Raw genomic sequence first — 24,097 nt, 5'->3', positions numbered from 1 at the left:
TCAGGCTCTGTGTTGACAGCTCAGAGCCTGGAGCCTGCTTGGGACTCTGTGTCTCCCTCTATCTCTGCCCTCCCACCCCCCCCCACCCCGCTTACACTCTGTCTCTCTCTCTCTCTCAAAAATAAACATTAAAAAAAAAAGATGTTTGAAAAAGAATGAAATAGAGCTTTTAGAGTGGAAACATAATAAATAAAAAATACTCAATAGGGGGCTAAAGAATAGATTAGACATACCTGAAGATAGCATGAGTGAACTATATAGATCAAAATTATCCAAATAATAATATTTGGAATTATCCAAAATATAGCACAGAAAAACAAAGTGACAGAATATATAATAACAGAGAGGTTAAAGGAAACAGAGGCTCTAGTGAGAAAATCCACCATACGTTTAATTCTGGCTTAGTAGAAATACCTGAAAGAATGCGGAAGAAGAAATACCTGAAGGAAAAAATTTAAACATTCCAGAATCGATGAAAGAAAGTAATCCTTCGATCTAGGGATTCCCAAGGAATCACAAGAGCAATACGTAAAAAGAACAGCAAATGTAAAATGAAGTTCTGTAAAGAAGCCAGAGAGAAAAGACTGATCATTACAAAGGAATAACAATTAAAAAGAGAGATGACATCTCAGTAGCAACAGTGGGTAAGTCATTTCAGTGAGAAGAAATGGAAAACTTAAATAGTCCTATAGTTATTGAATACATCGAATACATAATTTCAAAAGTTTCTCACAAGGAAAATAAGAAAACTCTAGGCCCAAATGGTTTCACTGGTGAATTCTCTAAATACTTAGGAAATAATGTCATTATCCATCTATGAACTCTCTAGAAAATGGGGAGAGAAGGCACATTCACTTTTTTGTGAACCCAGCATAAACTAGAAGAAAACATAGAAGCTGATCGCATTCAAGAATGTAATTGCAGAAGTCCTAAACAAAATACTAACAGAGCCCAGTAACATAGAGTTCAATTCAGTAACTTCTGCTCTAATAAAAATAATAGCAAATTATGAATAAGAAGAAAATCACTTAATCTGTTAGTGTATTTAAAAGTATTTTTCTAAAAAAATGTACTTGATGGTGAAATGTTGACACCATTCCTTTTGAAGTTGGGAACAACAGAAGGATGCCTGTGCATCTCATTTCTATTCAAGATTGTTCTGGAAGTTTCACTAGTATTATAAACAAGAAAAAGAAAGAAAAGCTGTAATGTTTGTAAAAAATTAAAAAAACAGATTTTTAAAAATAGAAAAGTCCTGAGGAACATAGAAAAGCAAGAATGCATCCTACTTTTCTGGAAAATGGTTCACATTGAAAGGGAGAGAGGGGCTTGTGAAGGGGGAGGAAACTTCCGGGGCTGGAAATGGGCTGCTTGCTGACCTGGGTGCTGGTCCCTCAGTGCTCACTTGGTAGTGAGATTTTACGTGAGATGGATATGAAATTTTTAATGTGGTGGAAGTGTTTCCATGCAAATTCCATAATTTTATAGAATAATTTTTTTAAGACTCCATTGATGATAACAGTCGAAAGTAATTACCTAGGATTCAATTTGGAAAAATGTGCATAAGCCCTTTGTGAAGAAAAAAATCATCAAACATCATTGAGAGACATTGAAAAAAGACCTGAATAAAAGGAAGTGTGATGGTCTTGAATAGAAGTACCGTGCAATTTAAATGGTGTGAGTTCCCCTCAATCTAATCTTTAGATCTAATGCAAGTTCAATAATGTTTCATGGAAGTTGACGAGCTAATTCTGAAGTTCATGGGAAGGAGGTGCCAGCTGGGACAGGAGGGACACACCGGAAACAGAAAGTAGTAAGGGGCGGGGCTTGTCCTACACATCAGGTCCCGATTTATTTATTTATTTATTTATTTATTTTTTTTTTTCAACGTTTTTATTTATTTTTGGGACAGAGAGAGACAGAGCATGAACGGGGGAGGGGCAGAGAGAGAGGGAGACACAGAATCCGAAACAGGCTCCAGGCTCCGAGCCATCAGCCCAGAGCCTGACGCGGGGCTCGAACTCACGGACTGAGAGATCGTGACTTGGCTGAAGTCGGACGCTTAACCGACTGCGCCACCCAGGCGCCCCTCAGGTCCCGATTTAAAGCTCTGTAGCAATTTAGGGGCGCCTGGGGGGCTCAGTCGATTAAGCGTCCAACTCTTGACCTCTGATCGGGTCATGATCTCACAGTTCGTGGGTTCGATCCCTGTATAGATATGGCTCCTCACTGATGGTGTGGAGCCCACTTGGAATTCTCTCTTTCTCTCCCTCTCTCTGCCTCCCTCTTTCTCAAAATAAATAAATAAACGTAAAAAAAAATCAGACTCCAAAGTCAGACGCAGAATGGAAACGATGTCTGGCAGATTTGTTGTTGGTCTTTGCTGAAACAGAGGACGATTTAGCGAATGGTGCTGGGACGATTGGTTTTCTACGTTGAGACTGGATCTCCGTCTCATCTCACGCACAGAAGTCAATTCTCTATGGATTAAAGTCCTGAACGTAAAAAGACAGGACTATGAAGCTTTAACAATATAAGAGAGTCTCTTGGGCTGCCGGGATGGCTCTCTTAAAGGCACAAAGAATGTACAATGAAAAGGACAGTGTGATAAATCTGACCGCGTTGAAAATGAGATTTTCTGTTCACGAAAAGACATCATCAAGGACAGGAAAAGTCGAGTCACAACGTGGGAGAATGTTTGCTTTTATAAAATCGACAAATGACTAGTACTGGCATTTAAAAAGAACTCCTGAGGGTGCCTGGGTGGCTTCGTTGGATAAGCATCCGACTCTTGGTTTCAGCTCAGGTCATGATCTCATGGTTCTTGAGTTCGAGCCCTGCACTGGGCTCTTGCTCTCTCTCTCTCCCTCTCTCTCTCTCTGCCCCTTCCCAGCTCGCATGTGCGCGCTCTCTCTCAAAATAAATAAATGGGGGCGCCTGGGTGGCTCAGTCGGTTGAGCGTCCGACTTCGGCTCAGGTCACGATCTCGCGGTCCGTGAGTTCGAGCCCCGCGTCGGGCTCTGTGCTGACCGCCTAGAGCCTGGAGCCTGTTTCAGATTCTGTGTCTCCCTCTCTCTCTGCCCCTCCCCCGTTCATGCTCTGTCTCTCTCTGTCTCAAAAAAAAAATAAACGTTAAAAAAATTTTTTTTTAATAAATAAATGAACTTAAAAATAAGTAAATAAACGAACTCTTGTAATAGAATTTTAGAAAGAAGATTCAATGGGATACTCAAAATCCTTTGTAATCAGGAAAATGTAATTCAAAACCATAACATTCTTTGTATACCTATCAGATGGGAAAAATGATAAAATTGGACGAAGGCCGTGTTGGGCAGGCTGCAAAAGCGAGTGGATGCTCGCTCACTGCAGGTGGCCTCTAAAACTGGTTCAGCCTTTTTGGGAAAAAATTCGGATATTCCAGAAATTCTACAGGTGGATATTAACCCAGAAATTCCCTTTCGAGGCTTAAAACGCAGCTGTGGAAACTCTTGCACAGGGGGCATCAAAAGATACGTGTCAGAATCTTCTCATGGATTCATGAGACTGACAGGGAGATCCGAACCCTGACTAGATTTCTGATGACATTAAGGAATTATTATTATTATTTTTTTTGGTTTTGATAATGGTGTTACGGTCAGGTATAACCAGAAAGAATCCTGTCTTTTTTTTTTTTTTAATTTTTTTTTTTTAACATTTATTTATTTTTGAGACAAACAGAGACAGAGCATGAATGGGGGAGGGTCAGAGAGAGAGGGAGACACAGAATCTGAAACAGGCTCCAGGCTGAGCTGTCAGCACAGAGCCCGATGCGGGGCTCAAACTCACGGACCGCGAGATCGTGACCTGAGCCGAAGTCGGCCGCTTAACTGACTGAGCCACCCAGGCGCCCCAAGAATCCTGTCTTTAAGGGATACACGCCACAATATTATTTTCATGGGTGAGGATCGGGCATCAAAGTGATCTGGAGGTGTAGGAGATGGGGCGAGGGGTCCGATGAAACAAGACGGCCCACGAGTATGTCTCATTGACGCTGGGTCATGAGTCCACGAAGGTTCACCAGGGGATTTACTCTCTAGGCAGTGTCTAGACCCGCTCGCTCAGCCCCAGTGCTGGCTCGCATCACCGCACCGTCTTCGGGAACGCGATGCAGCCAAGAGAGCCAGACCCGTGGCTCCAGGTAGTGAGGGCCCCCCACCCAAGCGGGCTGACGCACCCCATCTCCTTTCCTTTGCTGCTCACGGGGTGTCTAGTTGATTCAACCTTGTGATCTGAGCCTCTTCACTTGGCCTGTGAACCCTTCTGTTTTGTGACTTCTGCAACGGCTATGCTGGCAGTGAACTTGAAGGCTGTATCTCCATCAGAGACTTCCCACTGTGCCACCACCGGGCGCCCCCGGAGCCCAGCTTGGCACGAGTGTCTGGGGCTGGGGAGGGACGTGGAGGAGGAGTTGGTTTTGACCGTTGTGTTGAGAACGGACCACAGGGCAAGATGGCTAGGGAAGCCGGATGCAGGTAAAGAATTTGCTAGATTGGGTCCAGGGTTTTAAGTAAGCCAAGGATTATGGCAGACAGTGGAACAATCGTTCAATATGTTTGTATTTTTCCGAACGGAAGGTGTTCCCAAGGGAACTGTTCGGCACGTTGCAATCCCGCAGACTCGATCTTTGTCAGGTCTGTTACTTGGAGGGCTTATTTTCAAAAGACTCAAAAAACAAGCGGTGGCCCAGTGTTGGGCACGGAGCCCAGCATTTTCGGAGGACCTCTCGCACCTCAGTGCAGAGCCGAAAGTGGCACCGATTCAAAACGGCATCTTATTAGCCCTCACAAACCTTTGCACAGAGCCAGCATACCTACGTTACAAATTGTGAAAGAAACTCAGGCTACAGATGTCAAGTGATTTTCTCGGGTGATGGCCGTAACTGACCCGATCTCTAATCCCCTACCCTGGCCAGCTCGACAGCGGATGATTCACGTTATTGCCTGTCGTGAAAAGTAACAAAATTCCTCCCATCTTTAAGTTTTAATTAGGTTTTCAATTTTAACACAGTTTTTGTTTTGCCCCAAACATGAGCCAACAAGTTTCCGTAACACTGCCAGGGTCCTTCACGGCCTTCGGTCTCACGAACCTTTCTCGCACCCCGGTGAAGAAGCTATCACAGTAGCGTGGTGTTTCCAAAAGCCTCCCTCTGGGGTTAATGATGATGTCAGAAAGGTGGACGACAAGCAGACGAGCAAAGACCAAGAACGTGACTTGACTCTCCCTACCCCTGTGTTGGAGTCACCTTAGTCGGCTGGCATAACGTGCGATTCTTGCTGTGTGACCCTGGGGAACTTCTCTACCTCTCAGATCTACGTTTTCTTTTACTACGAAACATGTTGTTTATTTATTTATTTTTAAAAGTTTTATTTATTTTGAGAGAGAGAGAGAGAGCATAAGCAGGGGAGGGGCAGAGAGAGAAAGAGGGAGGGAGAGAGAGAGAATCCCAAGCAGGCTCTGCACTGGTCAGCGTGAGATCATGACCTGGGCCAAAATCCAGAGTCTGCTGCTTAACCGGCTGAGCCACCCAGGCGCCCCACTATGAAAGAATTTAAAGGGGGAGGCTAACAGTGCTGACGTTCCCAGGGTTCTGTGGGATCGGGACCAGGAGAATGTGTTTAGCCCGAAGCTCTAGTCGGCTTTGGCCCCTCTTCCCTCTAGTTTCCGACACCTTGACCGCACGGCCAGCTGTTTAAGGATTGAGATGTTCCTTCTTCGGCCCCTAGTTTACCGTCGTCCTTCGTGTGACTATCGCGTGTTTCAGATTTCCAAAGTATTTAAGCTGACCCTTTCCCCCTCCCCAAACGCACACACCCCAGGTTCCTTTTATAACTCGAATGTATGCGTGTGGCGGGCGACAGGGGGACGGTGCGTTTGTCTGCACTTGCCAGGTGCTTAACCTGGTCTAGTGGAAACAGGATGGGTTTAAACGGATGGCTTCTTTACCCCAAGCCGTAGTTGCCTGAACCTGAAGGAGAGGCTCTCAGCACCCCCCCACCTCCCCCAGGCAGGGCCGCCGGCGTCCAGATCATGGCTTGGGGACAGTGGCCTCCGTGAACGCGAATTCCTCCCGCTTGCGTCCGGGGGTTGGGGGCTGCACTGGGGCGGGGGTGGGGGGGACCATCCTGCAGGCAGTGTGTGTTAGCACGTATGTAGAAAGGGCAGATTCTAGTTTCCGGAGGACTTTCTTCCCCAGTGGCTGTGGTGAGAACCACGGATGGAGCGTCTCTTCCTGGGGCCCTGCTGAGCCCTCCCGTGGCCTCATCAGTCTGCTACTTGACCCGTAGGGAGTTCATACCTTAGGCCCTCCCTCCCCATCCTTCTGAGCAGACACGAGGGGGCCAGGCCAGCACCCCCCACCCCCAGCCCTGCCGTCTTCTGCCTCCTCTCCTCCCTCGGGCAGGTTTCTGCCCGGCTCTGCCTCTGGCCTCCCTTCTCTCGCCTGCCCCCAGCGAGCCATCCCCAAACTATTCTTACAATTTGATCGCTCTCTTATTCTTCCTTGTTCGTTTTTGGTCTTCATCTGCGGTGTTTATGGGAATCCCTACAGGAAGCCCCCGGAAGGGTTCCACTACCTTCACAGGCTATACTGCAGACCTTTTCAGGGCCTTCCTATCTATCCTTGTAGATGCTGAAAGCCCATCCCCTTCAGGAAGTTTGCTCCGGGCCTCACCGCCATCCCTACCTACCTGACTGCTGCCCCCTTTCTCTTCCCACATCGTGCACTTAGCACGCCTGTCTCGCCGTGGAATGTCCTGCCCGCGTGGCCTCGCTCTTGCTAGATCGGGGACTGTGTCTTTGAGTCTCTGCTGTCATGAAAAGTGGACTCCCTCCTAGCCACACATCCCTTGCTTCTACAAAAAGCTCCGTCTCTCTTCCAGTCCCGGGGCCGGGAACCCTGCCCTGTCCCCAGGGCCACACCCCCAGGCTGCCTCTGCTCTCTCCACACAAATGTCAGGTGTCCCAGCTCTGAGCCCGAGCCGCTGCGTGGCCCTTGCAGCAATGAGGACAACCCTTCAGGATGACGTCCACCCTCACTGCTAACTAGTGATTGTGGCGACCAGAGCTGGGCAGGCCTGGGCGCGCGTCTGTATCCCCAACATTCTTTTCTACGAGACAATACATTTGGGATCTCATGTTGCTTTCAGTAGCAAAATAGGAGTTTCCAAAACATAGGTGCAGATGTAGAGAAGGTACAAAGAAAGGAGACAGCAGGTCCCACAGTGTTAAGTGTATCATCATCCCTTAGATGATGGAGTGGAGGCCCCGTCAGGGCTTCTTGAGTAATTTTAACCCCTGGGGGATGCTCTGATCGCTTTCACACTCACTTCCTTAATTTCTCTTCCTTCTCTGGGCCTCCTTCCATACACAGTTTCCACAGAGAATCCCTCCCTCATGGTCTTCAAGACAATGGACTATTTGAGCCCATGAGTGTGGGAGCCTGCACCTGGCCTGTGACGGGGCGTCCACGTCCGCACATAGAGACCACGGAGAGCGAGCCCCAGGCGCGGAGGCCTCCCTATTTAGGAGGAGTGAGTGCGGAAAGCAAGTGGTGCGGAGCTGAGTGTTGGGGGCTAAGGGCGGTGGGATTATCTAGAAGGATCAGAGGAAATAATAAACTATACGAACCAGAAGACGAATCCAGAAAACTGCTGGGCCTTCTCAGTGAGACCCAGAAAGCTGTGTGGCCTCTGAGAGACAGAGCCCTGGGGAGCGGGAGCCCGCGAAAGAGGCCAGCGAGGCCACGGAGGGCGAGGGGGCTGCTGGAAGGCCGCCACAGAAGCGAAATCTCCATCGGAAGCACTAGACCCAAAAGGGACACTGAGACGGGTGGACACTTCGAGAGCCACTTACGACACGTGCAGAAAGGCCTGGGGGCCACAGCTGCGGGAGTCAGCAGGGTAAACAGAACAGGCCCCGGCCAGGGACCGGGTGTGGATGCGGGGAGTCCCCAGAAGACAGCAACTGTCAGCTGGACCGACCACGGAAGGGCTCCCCCTGCATTCGAGGGACGTCGGGGGAAAGACACCCCACTCACACACCATGGGGAAACCCGTGCCCCACAAGCATGGACAAAATTGAGCGTCCCCACAGAGAGCACTCGAGCACCCACCGCGGGAGGGACGGCAGCCCGGCCGGCCCACGGAGCCCTCCTCCGCAGCCTTGAACCCGAGGGGACCTGAGCAGCCGCCCTGGAGTTTTAAGGAGACGCGCCCCAATCCCAGGCCCTGAGCCTCTCACCAGGCTTGTTTGTTTTTAATGTGTGAACTCCTGTCAGGAAACCGTGCACGGTCATGTGCCACAAAGCACACAGAACGTCTACTGAGGACGTATTTGGGTTGAAGTGCTTCTCCAGCGGACCGTCCTCCAATCCAGGGGCTGTGAGGGCCGTCCCAGCCGGCCAGGGGACAGCAGGCCGCAGCTCAAGATGGCGGCCTGACCGTCACCTTCCCGTGGCTGCACCGAGCTGGGCCAGGGTACTCAGAAAAAGACAGGTCCCTGTTCTTCTCCACAAACCGCAAGTGCCCCCCAAACAACCCAATGGCCTTAACTTTTTTTTTAATGGTGAGGAGTCCAGAGAATTTTATCATGGAACTCTACAAACCGTAATACAATTAATTGGGTTCCTTTCAATGGGAAAGACAAATAAACCAACTGATGACACAAATGATTTGCTATTCCCCACTCTATCTACGTTGTTTTAAATTTAGGACTTGCCAAAGGTTTTGGCCGCCGGGCCTGACCAGTACGGGAGAGTGAGCTCTGCAGAAGGAAAAAAATGAACAAAAGTGAGGAAAGGCCAGCAAAATGTGAATAGTGGTTAGTGATGGAGGTTTTTATTTTCACACACACACACACACACACACACACACACACACACACGATGGGTATACATAAATCTCTATTATATTCCACACTGAACAGAAATTTTACAATCAGAAAGTAAAACTTAGGTTTTCTTCCAGAAAAGGAGGGTCCCGCAATGCTGTCCCCTGCCCCTGCCGGCCTTGAGCCTGCTTTGGGACATCGATACCTACTCCTAAAAGACAAATGGTTTTGTTGCTTGAAAAGGGTTGGGCCTGGGGAAAATGGTCTCTGGGAATTGAGGGGGGTGTGTGTGTGTGTGTGTGTGAGAGAGAGAGAGAGAGAGAGAGAGTGAGAGAGAGAGACAGAGAGAGAGAGAGATTTCTTGTAAAGTGTTTGCTAAGTTATTTTGGGGGTGACCATTTGCATTCTGAGGTCCAGCCATAAGACCTTTTGCAGATTTTCCCCTGAAAGGCTGGGCTTCCCAAGGAAAGACAGAAAGACAGACGTTGGGACAGAGCAGCCGGCCGCACCTCCTCCTTCCCAAGGAGGCACATTGTTACTAACCGGGAATCCTTTATAGCTGGGCCTGAGGAAGTTTTTGGCTGTAAACTGTCATGCACGGAAGCCTTCAGTGAAAAGGCTGGAGAGTTGGAGACGCTTCTCCTGGGAACCGAGGAACAAAGATCCAGAAGACAAGGCCCAGAAAGGTGAAGGTGAAAAAGGAGAGTGCTTCCCAGCTCGGCACAGTCGGGAACCCCCAGCCCCTAGCTGCACCAGCTACGGGGGCGGAATTTCTGGGTGGTGTTCTTGAACCCCTGGGACGGTCTTTGTGGAGAGTAAAAATGGCATTGCACGGCTTTGAAACTTAACATTCTTTCCTGATGGGGTTTTATTCTTAGCTGGTCGTGCCCCCTCTTGCTTGTGGAGCCAGCTGAAATCGGAACCATAGTTCTGGAACGATCTCGAAACCCTTCATCACCAGGAGCTCTACTGGGCTTTGTGGAATACACCGACAGAACTCGCGCCTTACCGGTCAGGGGGCGTTGGAAGCGCTGCTTCTGATGGGGGGAGGGCTTCAGAGAGCCTCGATTGCCGGATCCCCTCCCTTCTTTCTCCACCTCACACCAGGCCTCTCCCCTTTAGGACGAGTGCGGACGCAGAAATGACCTTTGACACATTTGAATTCTCTCGGAAAAGACTCGCCCCCAAATCCCAAGGCCCAAAGAGCCGGGTGGATGGCAACTCGGGAGGGCCCGGCTGTCAGGGGCAAATGAGATCCTTTCGGTGCCTCTTTCCAGAAGGAAAATCCTCCCTCCCCCCCGCCCCCCCTCGGGTCAGCCCCTTGGGAATCGCCTGCGTCCTAGACAACAAAAGAAACCGAGAAATGCGTACAGGGACGAGGTGCGCTGGGCTTCCCGGCTCTTCAGGACCCATTTGGAGAGGGGCGGAAACCAGCTCTGGAAACACGCTATCTCCACCCCAGGGGGGGCGGCGGGCGCCCCCTGTACCCCCAGGGCTGACTCCCGGGAGGCGAAGGCCCGGATCCCTCCCGCGGCTTGCCCCGGCAGGGAGGGGGTGGCCGGGGCGCAGACCCCGCGTCCTGCCTGGAGAGCCCCCTAGCTCCGGCGCGGGGCTGCCCTGCGTGGGCCGCCCCACCCGATGCACTGGCTCCCCCCCCCCCCGGGCCGTGGGGGCGGGGTGCGCGCGGCGAAGACCCGGGAACCGGCTGGAACCGCACGCTCGGGTTAGAGCGGTGGCCACGGGGTTCAGAGGCGCGCAGCCGGCGCTCGGAGCTGCTGCTCCTCCTCGCCTCCCGGGCTCCCGTTTTAGGAGGAATGTTATTGTTTAAAGAGACCTCATTGAACTATTTCCTGCTCATTGTCACCTTTCCTTCGCTCTCCTGGCGGAGGTTCTCACCGAAAGGTCATAAACCACCCGCTCCCCACGCCGCCGGGCGCTGCGGCCCCCCGGGGCCTGGCGGGGAGGCGCACCCCGAACCCTGCTCTCCGGGGCGCACCCTGGCCAGCCTCCTCCCGCGCCCACCTTCCGCGGAAGGAAAGATCAGACCACAGAAGCCACGCAAACCCCCAGGTCCCGCTCAGTGCACGCGCAAACCCTGTCATCCAAGTCCCGCGTTTACGCAGCAGGCGGGAAAACTTCCTAAAGGGACCCGTTTGGTTGATTTCTGAGTATTTCCCTCTCTGGGCGCGGAGCCCACCGTCGGGCAGAGGCTCGGGCCCCCGAGGCGCGGGGACGGGGGCGCCAGGTGGGCCGATCCCCGGTCTCGGGCGCTAGCGGAGCGGAGGGACCCGGTCCCGCGGAGCGGAGGGACCCGGTCCCGCGGAGCGCACGACCGGGCGACGCGGAGCGGGGGCGCGCGCCTTCTGCGGGGGCCGGGCTCCGGGCGCCGGCGGGGCGATCCCGGGCCGGCTCCCGCTCGACGGCAGCCCCTCGGGGACGCGCGGGCAGGGGCCCAGCCCCAGTGTCCGGCCCCGCGGCCCCCGCCCCGCCGCTTTGATGGAGGCGCAAACGCTTGGGGGAGGGCGGGGGCGGAGGGGCCGGGCCGGGGACGCGTCGGGCCGGGGCCCCGGCTGACAGGAAGCGGGCGCGGGAGCCCGGGGTGGGTCCCCCGGCGTCCCCAGCCCCCGCGCCGGGTCTGAAATGGCCGCGCGCGGCCAATGGGCAGTCGCCCCCGCACTTCAAAGGGCGCGCGGCCCAATCGGCCGCTCCCCTCGGCGGCCGCCGCGGCCCTATTTATGGGAGGGGACGCCGGTGCGGTCCCCGGAGACCTACTCGGGTCGTGCGTCGCGGGAGTTCAAGTGGAAGAGCCTTCCCCCCCACCCCTCTCCCCCGCCCCCTCCCCCCCCAGGTCGCGCTCCTCGCCCTCCGCCCGGGAGCCCGGCGCCGTCTCGGAAAAGCGGCCGCCGGCCGGGGTGAAGGTGGCCGTCGCGTCGCGAGTCGGGGCTTCGGGGGCGGCGGGGAGGGGGCGGGCGGGAGGATGAGCTCGCCCGGCGCCGAGGGCGCGGGGAAGAGCCTGCAGTACCGAGTGGACCACCTGCTGAGCGCCGTGGAGAGTGAGCTGCAGGCGGGCAGCGAGAAGGGCGACCCCACGGAGCGCGAGCTGCGCGTGGGCCTGGAGGAGAGCGAGCTGTGGCTGCGCTTCAAGGAGCTCACCAACGAGATGATCGTGACCAAGAACGGCCGGTAGGCGCGCGCGGTGCGCCCGGGGGCCCGGAGAAGTCTTCCTGCCGGGCCGGGCCGGGGTGGGGTGGGGGGGGTGTTCTTGCTCCCTTCCGCTCGCTCGGCCGCGGAGCCCGGTGTGCCCCCGCCGCCACTCTCCTGAGGTCTTCCCCGAGGAAGTTCGGGAGGCGTCCCGGGGACACGCGCTTGCCCCGCGCGCGGAGAACCCTCGGCCAGTGCTCCCCGACCCTGCCTCCGGAGGCCGTGAGAGTGCGTGGGGGACGCCTGGGGACCTAGGGGGGCTCTGGGAAGCGGGGGCGTGGGGGCTTCTCTCTGCCCCCACATGACAGCCGCCTCTGTCCCAGGTTGCGTGCCTTCCGTCCGAAAGCTCCTCTCTGGGGGTCCTCCTGCCGCACTCCTTCCTTTCCAGGAGGATGTTCCCGGTGCTGAAGGTGAACGTGTCCGGCCTGGACCCCAACGCCATGTACTCCTTCCTGCTGGACTTTGTGGCGGCCGACAACCACCGCTGGAAGTATGTGAACGGAGAGTGGGTCCCGGGCGGCAAGCCGGAGCCGCAGGCGCCCAGCTGCGTCTACATCCACCCCGACTCGCCCAACTTCGGGGCGCACTGGATGAAGGCGCCTGTATCCTTCAGCAAAGTCAAGCTCACCAACAAGCTCAACGGAGGGGGTCAGGTAGGTGTGATGGAGCCCGCGCCGGGCAGGGGCAGGGGCCGCACCAGGCGGCCGTGGGGCCGCACCTTCCGCTGGCGCAGCTTTGGGAGGGGCTGTGCTTACGGGCCAGGTGACCTCTGTCCGGGAGAAACTGCCACCGCCGGCCTCAATTAAGCCTTCGGTGTTGTTTATGGGAAAGCGATGAGGGCAACACCAAGGCCTGCAGCGCGGGGCAGGGGGCAAAGCTTCCCCTTTGAAGACTCAGCCGGTCTGGGTCTCAGGCTGGGGGGAGCTTTTGCATTCAAGCCCTCGAAGGCCCTAGGGGCAGAGAAAATACCAGCCTCGAGGGGCAGTGGTCACTTTGGAGCTAAATATGGGCTGCCGTGTGGCCGCGTGCTCTGAACAAACTTGTAAATTTGGCATTTTCTGAGAGCCCAACCGGGAGACCCCAGGTTCAAGCGCCTTGCACACAAGCTCAGGCTTTTAAAGAGGTCTGCTTCCCATCCTGGAAGCATTAACAGGTTACTCCACCAGGTCAGAGGATTTCATGATGGGCATTCATTGCCTTTAATGGGGTGTAGCATCTCACATTCCTTTTTTTTTTTAACGCTAGTTGTGGGAAGCAGTGCCCGTGGGGAAACCCGCCCACTTACCAGCAAAGAGACACTTTGCTGTGAGCTTCACGGCTCTGTGCACATCGCGTGTATTTTTCTCCTCGGCAGCCGAGCAAGGGACGTTTCCTTATCTGAAGGTCTGGTTTCTCTGCTTCCCCCAGATCATGCTGAACTCCTTACATAAGTACGAGCCTCGGATCCACATAGTGAGAGTTGGGGGCGCCCAGCGCATGATCACCAGCCACTGCTTCCCGGAGACCCAGTTCATAGCGGTGACTGCTTATCAGAACGAGGAGGTGAGCGGCGGGAAGGGCGTCCGGGCGGGTGACGTTCCCTCGGAGCTCACAAAGCATGCAGAGACTCTGCGTGTGGGGCCCTGGGGCATTTTAGCCTGGTAAGTAAGGCCTCAGCAGATACCCTGCCATGAGGGTAGAATCGGCCCGGAGGGGCGAAAAGTTTAGTCCCGGTCCTTGGCCAGGCCTTTTGCCTTTATTTCTCTGTCAACGCATCTAAAACTAGAACCATCTAGCAAATGAATCTCCGAACGAAAAGAACAAAGCTTTTAGGTGAAGTGCCGTGCGAATTTCTTGAGAGCGAGATGAGGGTTAGGGTTAGGAAATCTTTGGAAAGCGTCCTGACCGGCAGCGGGGAGGGGCAAGAATCCGCAAGGTGCCCAACCCTGGTCCCTGCCTGCAAATCTCGAAGTCTGAGCCCAGCGTGCAGACGTTTTGTGATGAGCTGGTTAGGCTGTCCGTGTTGGCCACCTGAGGGCCCTGGAAGGTCGCTCTTTCCTAAGCAGATCCGGGTTATGTTTTGAACCACGTTGGTTTGATTTCTGCGCGCAGAATGTTGTCAGCCGCGGGTTAAACTCCTTCCCGTGATTTCCGCTCAGAAAAGCAGCTTTTAACAACGTACTTTGTGAATTGCTCAGCCACCTCAGACCCAAACAGAAAAATCCACCGGGAGGGGGTCCGGTTCTGTCGGAATCTTTAAAGGGACGCGCTGATGTTTCCCAATTCCCCGGTACCAAACAATCCTCCGGCTGTGTACCAGTAACCGTGAATTCTTGTTTTTCAGATCACAGCTCTTAAAATTAAATACAATCCGTTTGCAAAAGCTTTTCTTGACGCAAAGGAAAGGTGAGAGATTTCTAGCGTCTACCCTGCGGGCCAAGAAAAATGCAGAAAGAGGAAATACTTCTGCAAATGCAGTTTTCCGAAAAGTTCTCCTTTTTGACAGTTCGATGCGTTGTTTTGACAGAAGCGATCACAAGGATATGACGGAGGAGCCTGGAGACAGCCAGCAGCCCGGGTACTCCCAATGTACGGTTTGTTGCACTCTGTCTCGGCGTCCCTTCCCTCGGGGACTAGGCAGCTGAGGGCCGGAAGCCGGAGGGGCGACCCGCGGCGCGTTTGGGGGAGTTGACCGCCCTTCTGCCGTGCAGGGCACGTGGGCCCGTGATGTTGAGGCTCCTTTACTACTGGTCTTCACCCTCGATCCAACTGGGAGGGCTGTGGGTGCCATTCAGCACCCTTGACCGAGAAGCCCGGGGAGAGTTTACCTGGGCTCTTTTGTCCGGCTCCGAGGCAGCTCGAGCCAGGGCTGGGTCGGATCGCTGAGATCTTGGTGGGTGGCTGGACCCTGCCGTGTTGGGCAAGTGGAGAAGCCAGCTCGTTAGACACGGTTTCTCTCTTTGTCAGCGATAGGAGACTGGAGGATGGTGTTGGGAACGATGCTCGTGAGCGGTGTGGTTTTTCCCTTGGCCCGTTTCGGTTCCAGGGGTGGCCGTCACCTCAGGCTGGTTTTAGAGGGAACGGCGGCTTGCAGGCTGGGAAGAGGGCTCCCAGTCCAGCTCCCTCTTCCAGTCGCACCAGCCAGAGCCCGGGGGTGCGGGTCTAGAGAGCCATCAGGAGACCAAGTTCCGCGTAGCTGTCCTCTCTATGCAGGGAAGGGGCTTGGAATTTAAATAATGGACAGAAAAGTTTGTGTTTGCCGCCTCTTCCGGAGGCCGGATAGACCAGCATGGCACGTTTCCGGTCTATTTCTTCTTCAACCCTCTTCTGGCTAATTTAACAAACAGCTCTTCTAAAGTGGCTCCCGCGTGGGCTGCCACCGCTCGGCACACGGGAACTTTCCCTCATTTAAATGTTGTCCCAGGAATTGTTTGTCGTTTGGAAATTAGAGCCAGGATAGTTGTCCCTTTAGAGGTTGCGTTTCTGAATTAAAAAAAAAAAAGCCTTACAAACCAGTGACTGGAGAAGAGATTGGAGGGTGAGAGGCGGGCAGGGTGTGGAGGGAGTGATTCTCTGATGCACGACGGGGAGAACCTTGAGCCTAAAGCAGAAGAAAAGCAGGAAGAAACTGGCTCCAGTGGGGACGCAGCTCCTGGGGTGGGGGGTGGGGGTGGCGGTAGGAGCAGGTGAAGGGAGGTGAGGGGACGCCACCCGCGTGAGTCGCCCCATGTGTCTTGAGCGCGTCTGGTTCTGAATTTCATCTGTTTCCGCATTTTTTCATGCTCAGCAGTTAGGGCCTGGAAGCTGATGGGCCTCGGAAGGTTCTGGCGGGTTGAGTCAGAGGGGGTGAGGAAGCAGCAGGTGTTGGCCGAGGCTGGGGTTCCCCAGCCCTTCTCGGGTGCCCTGTGGCTGTGGAAACCCTCGTCCGCCTATGGCCTCTCGTGTGGAGCTGAAGCCCAGATGCCTCGGACTTGATCTGGGGACTTGGTGTTAGACGCTATGAGTCCTCTCTTCGTCGGGGACCCCTCAGGAAGATACCCCCGGTTTTCTGGCCTCGGCTCTCCTGTCCTTTAAATAAGGGAGGTAGGCAAATGGCAGTTACTCAGCACTCTTTTCTCACAGCAGGGGGGTGGCTCATCCCTGGAACCAGCACCCTGTGCCCGCCCGCCGCCCCCCACCCACAGTTCGGAGGGCCCCTCTCACTTCCCTCCACTCACGGCTGTGAAAGGTACCCCGCCCTGAGGAACCACCGTCCGTCCCCCTACCCCAGCCCTTACGCACATCGGAATAATTCTCCAAGTAAGTTCTAAGTCGCAGTAGACCCGGGCTTTGAGGGTGGATGGGAGACCGCGTCTGGAAAGGCCTCTATCGGTAGGATGGGTTCTGGAGACCAGGATTGGAAGAATGTCCTCTGGAGCGGACCCAAGCCAGCCCCTTAGTGGCTCAAGACGGACCTTCGTTTCGCATCCCGCCCACCGCTGGCTTCGCACTGAAGGTGTGAGGTCCGGACCAGGGGGCTTGCGGTGCTGAAATGCATCTGTTTTTCCTGAGCTGCGGGTCTGTCTCCGGGGGCCCAGGTTTGGATATTTTATGGACCCCTCTAAAGTGACGATGCTGGGTCAGATGGGCGTGAGAATTACTGGCTGAACCAGACCCACGCGTGATTTTCCAGTGTCTCTCCAAGTGTGGTGCCTGGGCCAGCGGCGCGGGCATCACCTGGAAACTACCCCACACCTACTGAATCCGCAGTCTTCCGGCTGATCCTGATGAGCGCTTAAGGACTGTGAGCACAGGGCTGGACCACTGACATCCCTTCCCTAACTTCCTCTAACACCGTGCACGGCTAGACTTGATATTGTCTGGCTCTAAAAAGAGGAACATAGTTAATGAACACCATAAAACAATTAAGCAATTAAAGCTGATTTGAAATGAAAGGAGCTTATTTGGGAAAGAAATAGTCACTGGGACTTGTTCAACCAGCGGCTGGACCCTGAGGTTAGAAGATCATAGTTTTGTCTGAAGCAAGTGTTTCTAAAGTCTTTTCAAATCTTAAGAAATAATGTTTTGGGAAAAGACAGGCTGAAGTTACATTTATTATTTTTTTTAACGTTTATTTATTGTTGAAAGAGAGAGACAGAGTGGGAGCCAGGGAGGGGCAGAGAGAGAGGGAGACACAGAATCTGGAGCAGGCTCTAGGCTCCAAGCTGTCAGCACGGAGCCCGACGCGGGGCTCGAACTCACGAGCCACGAGATCGTGACCTGAGCCAAAGTCCGATGCCCCTGTTTATTTTTATTTTTAAAGATAATTAATCCCTAGGGCACCTGGTTGGCTCAGTTGGTTGAGTGTCCGACTTCGGCTCAGGTCATGATCTCGCGGTCCCTGAGTTCGAGCCCCATGTCGGGCTCTGTGCTGACAGCTCGGCGCCGGGAGCCTGCTTCGGATTCTGTGTCTCCTTCTCTTTCTGCCCCTCCGTCGCTCACGCTCTGTCTCTCTCTGTCTCCCAAAAATAAATAAACGTTAACAAAATTTAAAGATAATTAATCCCCCATCCAGTGGTTGTAGGATTCCGTTTCTGCGGGGCATCTGCTGATCTAAAGATACAGAAAAGGCTTGGGTTGACTTGGATGCATTTTCCAAAACAGATGTACGGCCATAAGTATTTGCCTTTGATGACCAATGAAACAGGCCAATGGCGTCCATAACGATGGCTTGTCACCTCCCACAGCCTATCCTGACAATCCGTCTGCATGCTTATCCATGCTCCAGTCCCACGACAGCTGGCCCAGCCTTGGAACGCCTGCCCATACCAGCATGCTCCCCGTGGGCCACAGCGCCGGCCCGCCCGCTGGCTCCAGGTAATGTATGTCTGGACATGATGCAGAGCGTCCTGGGACCCCGAATGTGACGTCCTGCCGTTTCCATCCTTGGTCTTTATTCTGCCCTTCACCTGGGGGTGGCTGGGCAGTTATTTGTAGCCGTACCGCTAACCCGGGGATCCCAGGTTGCATGACCGCGGTGAGGCATGGTTAGAGATATAACAGGGAAGCCAGGGCCCTGGCACTTACTAGTTCCTGCGAAGGACAAGTCTCTTAAACTCTCGGAGCCTCGTTTCCACAAGAATGCCAACTGACCCCATCTCTTTGTCTTTACAGAGTTGGGGTCAGCAGGTGTAACCTGAAGAAATGTTTCTAGCACCTTTTTTTGAGAAGAGCTATTAAATTAAGGGAAAAGAGGTAGTTGGCTTTCCTGTGGATATGGGACCAAAGTCCTTAACGTGGTTGCTGGTAACTAGTAAAGAACAATGAATGTTTTATTATTAACTTGAAAGTCATGTAGGAGGAGATGGGCTTAAAAAAATCAAGCTGATTGGTGAATATATGGAGGGTTTTCATAGGATTATTATAAAAAACTAAGACAAAGTTGAAAGTCAAGTCTCATTTTCTACCGAGGAAACAGGCTCAGGGATAATAAATGATTTGGCAAGTTGGTGGCTCACGGTAGAATGAGTCTGTAGACAAGTTATCTCGACTTGGAAAGCAGTGCCGTTTATTCAATTTAGCATACCATACTATGCCTCAGATCTTAATTCTTTTGTCTAGGAAAGAATTCTTTGATAATAAGAATCTAAGTGTCTGCCTGTAAAAAATAAAGCAAACAGCGCTTCAGGTGCATAAAAGCAGCCAACTTTCCAAGGGCGGGACGGTCGCTTAGAAACCAGCACAGAAATGGAATCACCTGCAGGTTACAGACCCCTGGCAGGGGGGGAGACCCCACAGCACCATCCGGACTGGGCATCTCAGAGCCATGTGTTCTGTCTATAAACAGGGGGCAGTAGACTACTTCCTTCAACTCAGGGTTGTTTTCAAGTTCAAATACAGCTGAAATACAGCGCATGGCTGGGTAAGCATTATAGCACCACGTAGAGTAAGGTCGCCTTCATTTACAGGAAGACGTTTTCTCCAAACGATTTTAGCAGGTTTGCAACCTGCTGAAGTCTATGTTCCCAGACCGAAGGGTCTAATACCGATGTCCAACCCCTCCTTCCACGGATTGGGAGACAGGCTCAAAACTGGTTACAGGCCAGTGTTCCCTGACGCACCTAGGGAAGGGCGGGGCTCCGGGTCGGACTCTCAGACCCGTTCTTGCTGCACCGGGCCCCGCTGGCGGGCATTGCTGCCCAGGACAAGGTGCAGGGGACGGTGTCTGTTTTGGAGTCACCGTAAGAAGCACCTTCCAAACCATCATGCTTCAGGAGGGTGTTGTCTGCCTCTCGAGGGTCGGTGCGGTGGGGTGGGGGCGTGCCGAAGCATCCGACTGGGGGTATTCGGGGATTCGGGATTCTGCATGAGGGCGCCAAACCACAAGCCTGGCGTCCTGGGCAGCGAGAGTTGCTGTGTGCGCGCGCAGCGCTCTGCGTCTGGCTCCCACGGTCGGTCGTGTGTCTTGTTGATAGGTGTGCCCGGCGCTTGTGCACGCCTCAGGGTGTGGTTGACTAACAGAGCGGGTGACCTGCTTGGAAGACGCCGTCCGGCGCCCTGGTCAGCACTCGGGTCGTTGGCCGTTGCTGTCTCTCCCGCAGCCGGTCTGGGGCCCCGCTCCTGGTTTCTGCCTGACTGTCTCCACGTTTGCATTTCAGCCAGTACCCGAGCCTGTGGTCCGTGAGCAGCGGCTCCATCACGCCCGGCGCCCAGGCCGCGGGGATGTCCAACGGGCTGGGCGCCCAGTTCTTCCGGGGACCCTCCGCACACGCGGCGCCTCTGGCCCACCCGGTCCCGGCCTCCCCCTCCTCGGGATCCCCGCTGTACGAAGGGGCCCCCGCGGCCACAGACATCCCTGACAGCCAGTACGACGCCTCGGCCCAAGCCCGCCTCATAGCCTCGTGGACGCCCGTGTCGCCACCTTCCATGTGAATCGAGGCCTGTGTCGTAAACGACGCGGGACTTCGCTGTGGCGGCCGCGAGTGCGGGCCCGATTCACCTCCCAGGTACCGAGGTGGCCGCTCCTGGGTTGAGGGAAGGAAACAGGCCCTGTCACCCTCCCTTTACGGTTAGGAGGAGGGACACGTGTCCCGCTGTCCCTCAGGAGTGCCGTGCCCGCCGCGCACCCGCAGGGAACTCTGCACGGACGCAGCGCGGCGGCCCGAATTTACCCCGATTCGCGACAAACGCCATTTGCTGGGGTCAGACACGTGGCGTTTCTCATACGGCCCGTGCAGCCTCGGCCCGCCGGCAGTTGTAAACCCCACCGGTCCTACTCGTGCAAGAGAGACGCACACTCAGTTCTCTTTCTTGTGGCTTTGGAGGACTTCCCAGACCCTCTGTGGCGGCGGTCACAGGTGGGCCTGTGCCGGGAAGGACAGGATCATGTCACAGCCGAGGACAGCAGGTTGTAGTTGAGACGCAGACTTGCCCGCTCTGCCCACTAGAACGTGTTCATTTCGAGCATCGGTAGTTAATCTCTTGTGTTGTTAAACCTACGATCGTTTATGTTTGTCTTTTAAGTAGCCAAAGACAATCAGCAGGAGGCCTTTTTCTGCAAAATAAAAGCAATATCCAAATTTGGTTGGTCTAGTTTTTATTCAGACTCCTCTTTTGGGGGGGCGAGAGTCTGTGACGGCCGGTGGCAAAGACCTCGTCCCAAAGGAACATTGTAATCTGTGTGAACTGCGTGTATTCACTCGTTGCTCATTACCACAAAAATGCAGAAGGTGATAATTGACTTTCAAGAAAGTCAACACCGAGAGTGGGGGATGACATTGTGGGCTATGGCCAGGGCTAACACGAACTGACACAAAGCGACAGTTGATACGTGGGAACAATAGGGCATTGGTAAATATCTTCCCTGCTGGCGTTCTGAGCAGAGAACCAGACAGCTCGATCGGGGCAGTCTTTCCATCTAGTGGCTGAACCCTTAGTTTGATGCTGGGTATTTGAACCTCCTATTCAGAATTGCCAAGGGCTACAGATGGCCAGTCCGTCGGAGCTCGGCCAGTAAGGTGACACTATGGATACGCGTGGTGTCGTGGATGTTAAGGGTGAAGAGAAACGGGGCTTCGGAACTTCCCGAGGGGGTGGGAGAAGTGTTTTTACAAGTCAGCACTGCTAACTTTTTAGTGCCCTTCGTGAACTCCTTAGGTATCATGGCCAGGGGCCCAGCCCAATGCTGGGGCTTCCTTCGGCTCCACTGCTCTTTCTAGGAACCGCGGCGATCCATTTGTCGTACTGAGCGTGAACCCAGAACTCAGCGCAAAGGGCTGAGTGTGCAGGGCCCTTGTGCCTGCTTTCCAAGCGGGACACGGCTCTCGTCCACTCGTTGCCCCTAGTTTTCCTCGATTTCGTAACCACTGCTCACGTGCAGACCTATCCCACATCAGAAGGTTTATTGACAAAGGTGTTACAAGCATAATTTTTGAATTATGTGCAAGTAGAAGTGGGAAATGAAACGGGCCGTAGTCTGCACTGTGGCTCCTGCCCAGCACAGGCGGGGTCTGCTGGAGAAGCGCTGGGCTTTGGAGGGACGGACAGTCCCCTGGGATTCCGAAAACTTGCACTCCCCTGCAGCCGGCTGCTCTGTGAAGGCTGGCATCAGGGTCTTGTCCCCCAGGACTGACCTGCGGGAGCAAGAGGAGACTGGGTGGAGACTTCTTGTCTTGAGGACATGTTCCTGGAGGTCGCGGCCAGGGAACACGGCCCTGCCCCATGCTGGGGACTGCAGGGAGACTGAGTCACACGGCCCTCTCTCCAGGGGCCTTCCACTCTGGCCAGGGAGACTGATTTTACATCTAGAAGAGGGACACGGGAGTTTCTAAAGGTGACCCCCGGTTCAAATTCAGGGAATTAATACTGAAGTAACCAAACAGTGATTTCCTGCTTGTGCGGTGGGGCGGCGACAGCCATGTGGTGCAAAGAGCCCACAGTTTGGCGCAGAAGACCTGGATTTGAGTGCCCGTTGGCCTCACTTGCTGTGGGACCCCAGGAGAGTGAGTTGCGCACTCCGGAAATTCAAGTTCCTTATCTGTAAAGACGGAGGAAGAACATGCTTCTCTGCTGGGGTTGTTTCGAGAAATGAAAGAGATAAAGGTGTTGGAAAGTAGGTAGAAACAGTGATTTGTGCTACAGCATCATAGATAAAATTCTAAGCCAATAAAACAAATAGTTGCCCAGCTCTACTTATGGAATCCTTAGAATAAGGTATGGCTGCATGTAAGAAACATCTAGTCAAGATCCTATAGGCCATCGGTCCTGATTTGGACTGCAAATTTCTTTCTTAGCTGGAGGGACATTCCTAGGAATTATTTCTCTACCAAGATTAAGGGAGGCTCTCAATTATTCACGAACAACAAAAGATACACAGCCCAATATTTGAAAAGAAATTGTATAATCTGCATCCCTTGTCTGTGGTTTCTGGGGGGACTGAGCCCTGTGTGTATATAAAGTGAAGGTGGTCTTTAGAAACTGTTCTCTACAACTTTTACACAGTTCATGGGTTCGAGCCCCACGTCGGGCTCTGTGCTGACAGCTCGGAGCCTGGAGCCTGCTTCCGATTCTGTGTCTCCCTCTCTCTCTGCCCCTCCCCACTCACCCTCTGTCTGTCTGTCTGTCTTTCCCTCTCAAAAATAACTAAACGTTAAAAAAAGAGATCTGTTTTATCCAGAACTTGAACTTTTCAGGGCAGCACTTTGTCCCATTGGCTACCTTCTGGGTCAGTTGAAAATGCTGTGAAATTCATTCAACGGAAGAAAGACAACCCAAAAGACACCGGGAACTTTCACCACCAGTGCACAAGAGGAAAGAGGACTGCGGAGGAAGAAAAGAGGCCACCAGGCAGTGTAGAGGCAGGAGCGATCGGAATGTTCGAAGGGGCTCTCCGATTGTTGGCAGGGGCTCTGCATTCGGGTCCACGTGGTAATAGAGACAAGAGACGACAGAGGACAGCCATCGAGTCTGAGAGGACTTGATGGCAAATGTTAGAATATTAAAAAAGAACACGAGAGAAACTGCAACATCTCTATGAGAAATCCGGGATCGGAACACAACTTTCTGATGGAGTGGTTTGGCTCACCTCTGGAAAGACAAAGCAGAGGGCTTAGTGGAACCCACATGTAGCTCGTAAAAAGGTGGTTGCCTTTGAAGGTAAGAGTCAACCGCTCATCAGAAAGGACGTGAAGCTGGAAAGCCAGAAATCTACAGAAGTGCTGGAAGGGTCTAGAAAGAAGTCGTTAGAACGGAAGAAGAAAAATAATGAGGAAAAGGGAGGTCAAATACGAACCCCCTTGGGGTCGGGAGAATAAGTCAGACTACAAAGGGCACAGACAATATGTGAGAATATGTATCAGAAGATCGGAAGGATGTATCAGACCACACGGAGCACGGAGCTGTTGCTGCTAAGAACGGAAGACTGACAGGGCTGCCTTCAGAGCTCTGGGGACAGATGGACAATATTGGACAGCTCAGGACGACTCAGAAGACACTTTCCCTTCCATTGGGGATGAAAATGAACTGCGCTCCACTCGACTTCTCCAGGTGGGACGCAGTTGCGAAAACAAGCAGTGGAATGTATCAGGTGACCCTGAGTTGGCCGGTCGCTAGAGCGAGAGGGTCAAAATTGAAGAGGAGACACTGACAAGCATTTTCTGGGCAAAACTCCGCGCGCGACAGAAGGTAAGAGAATCTGAAGCCAAACCTGAGTGGGGGAAAGGATTCGGTTCCGGGAGAGTGACGTGAAACTCGCCGTGTTCAGGTGGAAAACGCGTGGAAATGCCTGCACCTCCAAGTTGAAGGCAACATGTTGTCTCTTTCTTCTACACCCAGAAGTGCCCCCCGTGGCGTCATCAGCGAGGCCTCCTCTGGGCCCAGAGCCAGCTCCTCGGCTAGGAGGGGCCAAAAGGCTCCACTGGCCACACTCGTGAGCCAGCCGGTGTTTTCTTTCCCCTTTATTTTTATGATTATTTTTTATTTTAAGTAAACTCTACACCCCACGTGGGGCTCGAACTCATGACCCCAAGATCAAGAATCACACGATCCATCTGAGGCAGCCTGGTGCCCCTCTCTC

At 53.7% G+C, this 24,097-nt stretch overlaps 1 protein-coding gene across 3 annotated transcripts; it reads left to right on the top strand.

The window, feature by feature from the left end:
- Positions 1-11,834: 11,834 nt before the first annotated feature.
- TBXT (T-box transcription factor T) lies at positions 11,835-20,603 on the top strand. Of its 3 annotated transcripts, none has more exons than XM_003986708.4 (8): positions 11,835-12,048; positions 12,455-12,719; positions 13,474-13,608; positions 14,390-14,451; positions 14,573-14,634; positions 16,171-16,344; positions 17,772-17,901; positions 19,683-20,603. In XM_003986708.4, exons 1-8 carry the CDS (start codon positions 11,843-11,845, stop codon positions 19,954-19,956), a joined length of 1,308 nt encoding a protein of 435 aa, XP_003986757.2. In that variant the 5' UTR covers positions 11,835-11,842; the 3' UTR covers positions 19,957-20,603. The 3 variants fall into 3 exon arrangements, with proteins under 3 accessions (XP_003986757.2, XP_044914277.1, XP_044914278.1); XM_045058342.1 differs by having other exon boundaries at positions 16,168-16,344; XM_045058343.1 differs by lacking the exon at positions 16,171-16,344.
- Positions 20,604-24,097: the final 3,494 nt, after the last annotated feature.

The sequence above is a fragment of the Felis catus genome, chromosome B2 (genome assembly GCF_018350175.1).
Source record: "Felis catus isolate Fca126 chromosome B2, F.catus_Fca126_mat1.0, whole genome shotgun sequence".
NCBI classification, from domain to species: domain Eukaryota; kingdom Metazoa; phylum Chordata; class Mammalia; order Carnivora; family Felidae; genus Felis; species Felis catus.
The sequence above is the reverse complement of the archived record's forward strand: the minus strand, read 5'-3'. Positions and strand labels throughout refer to the sequence as shown.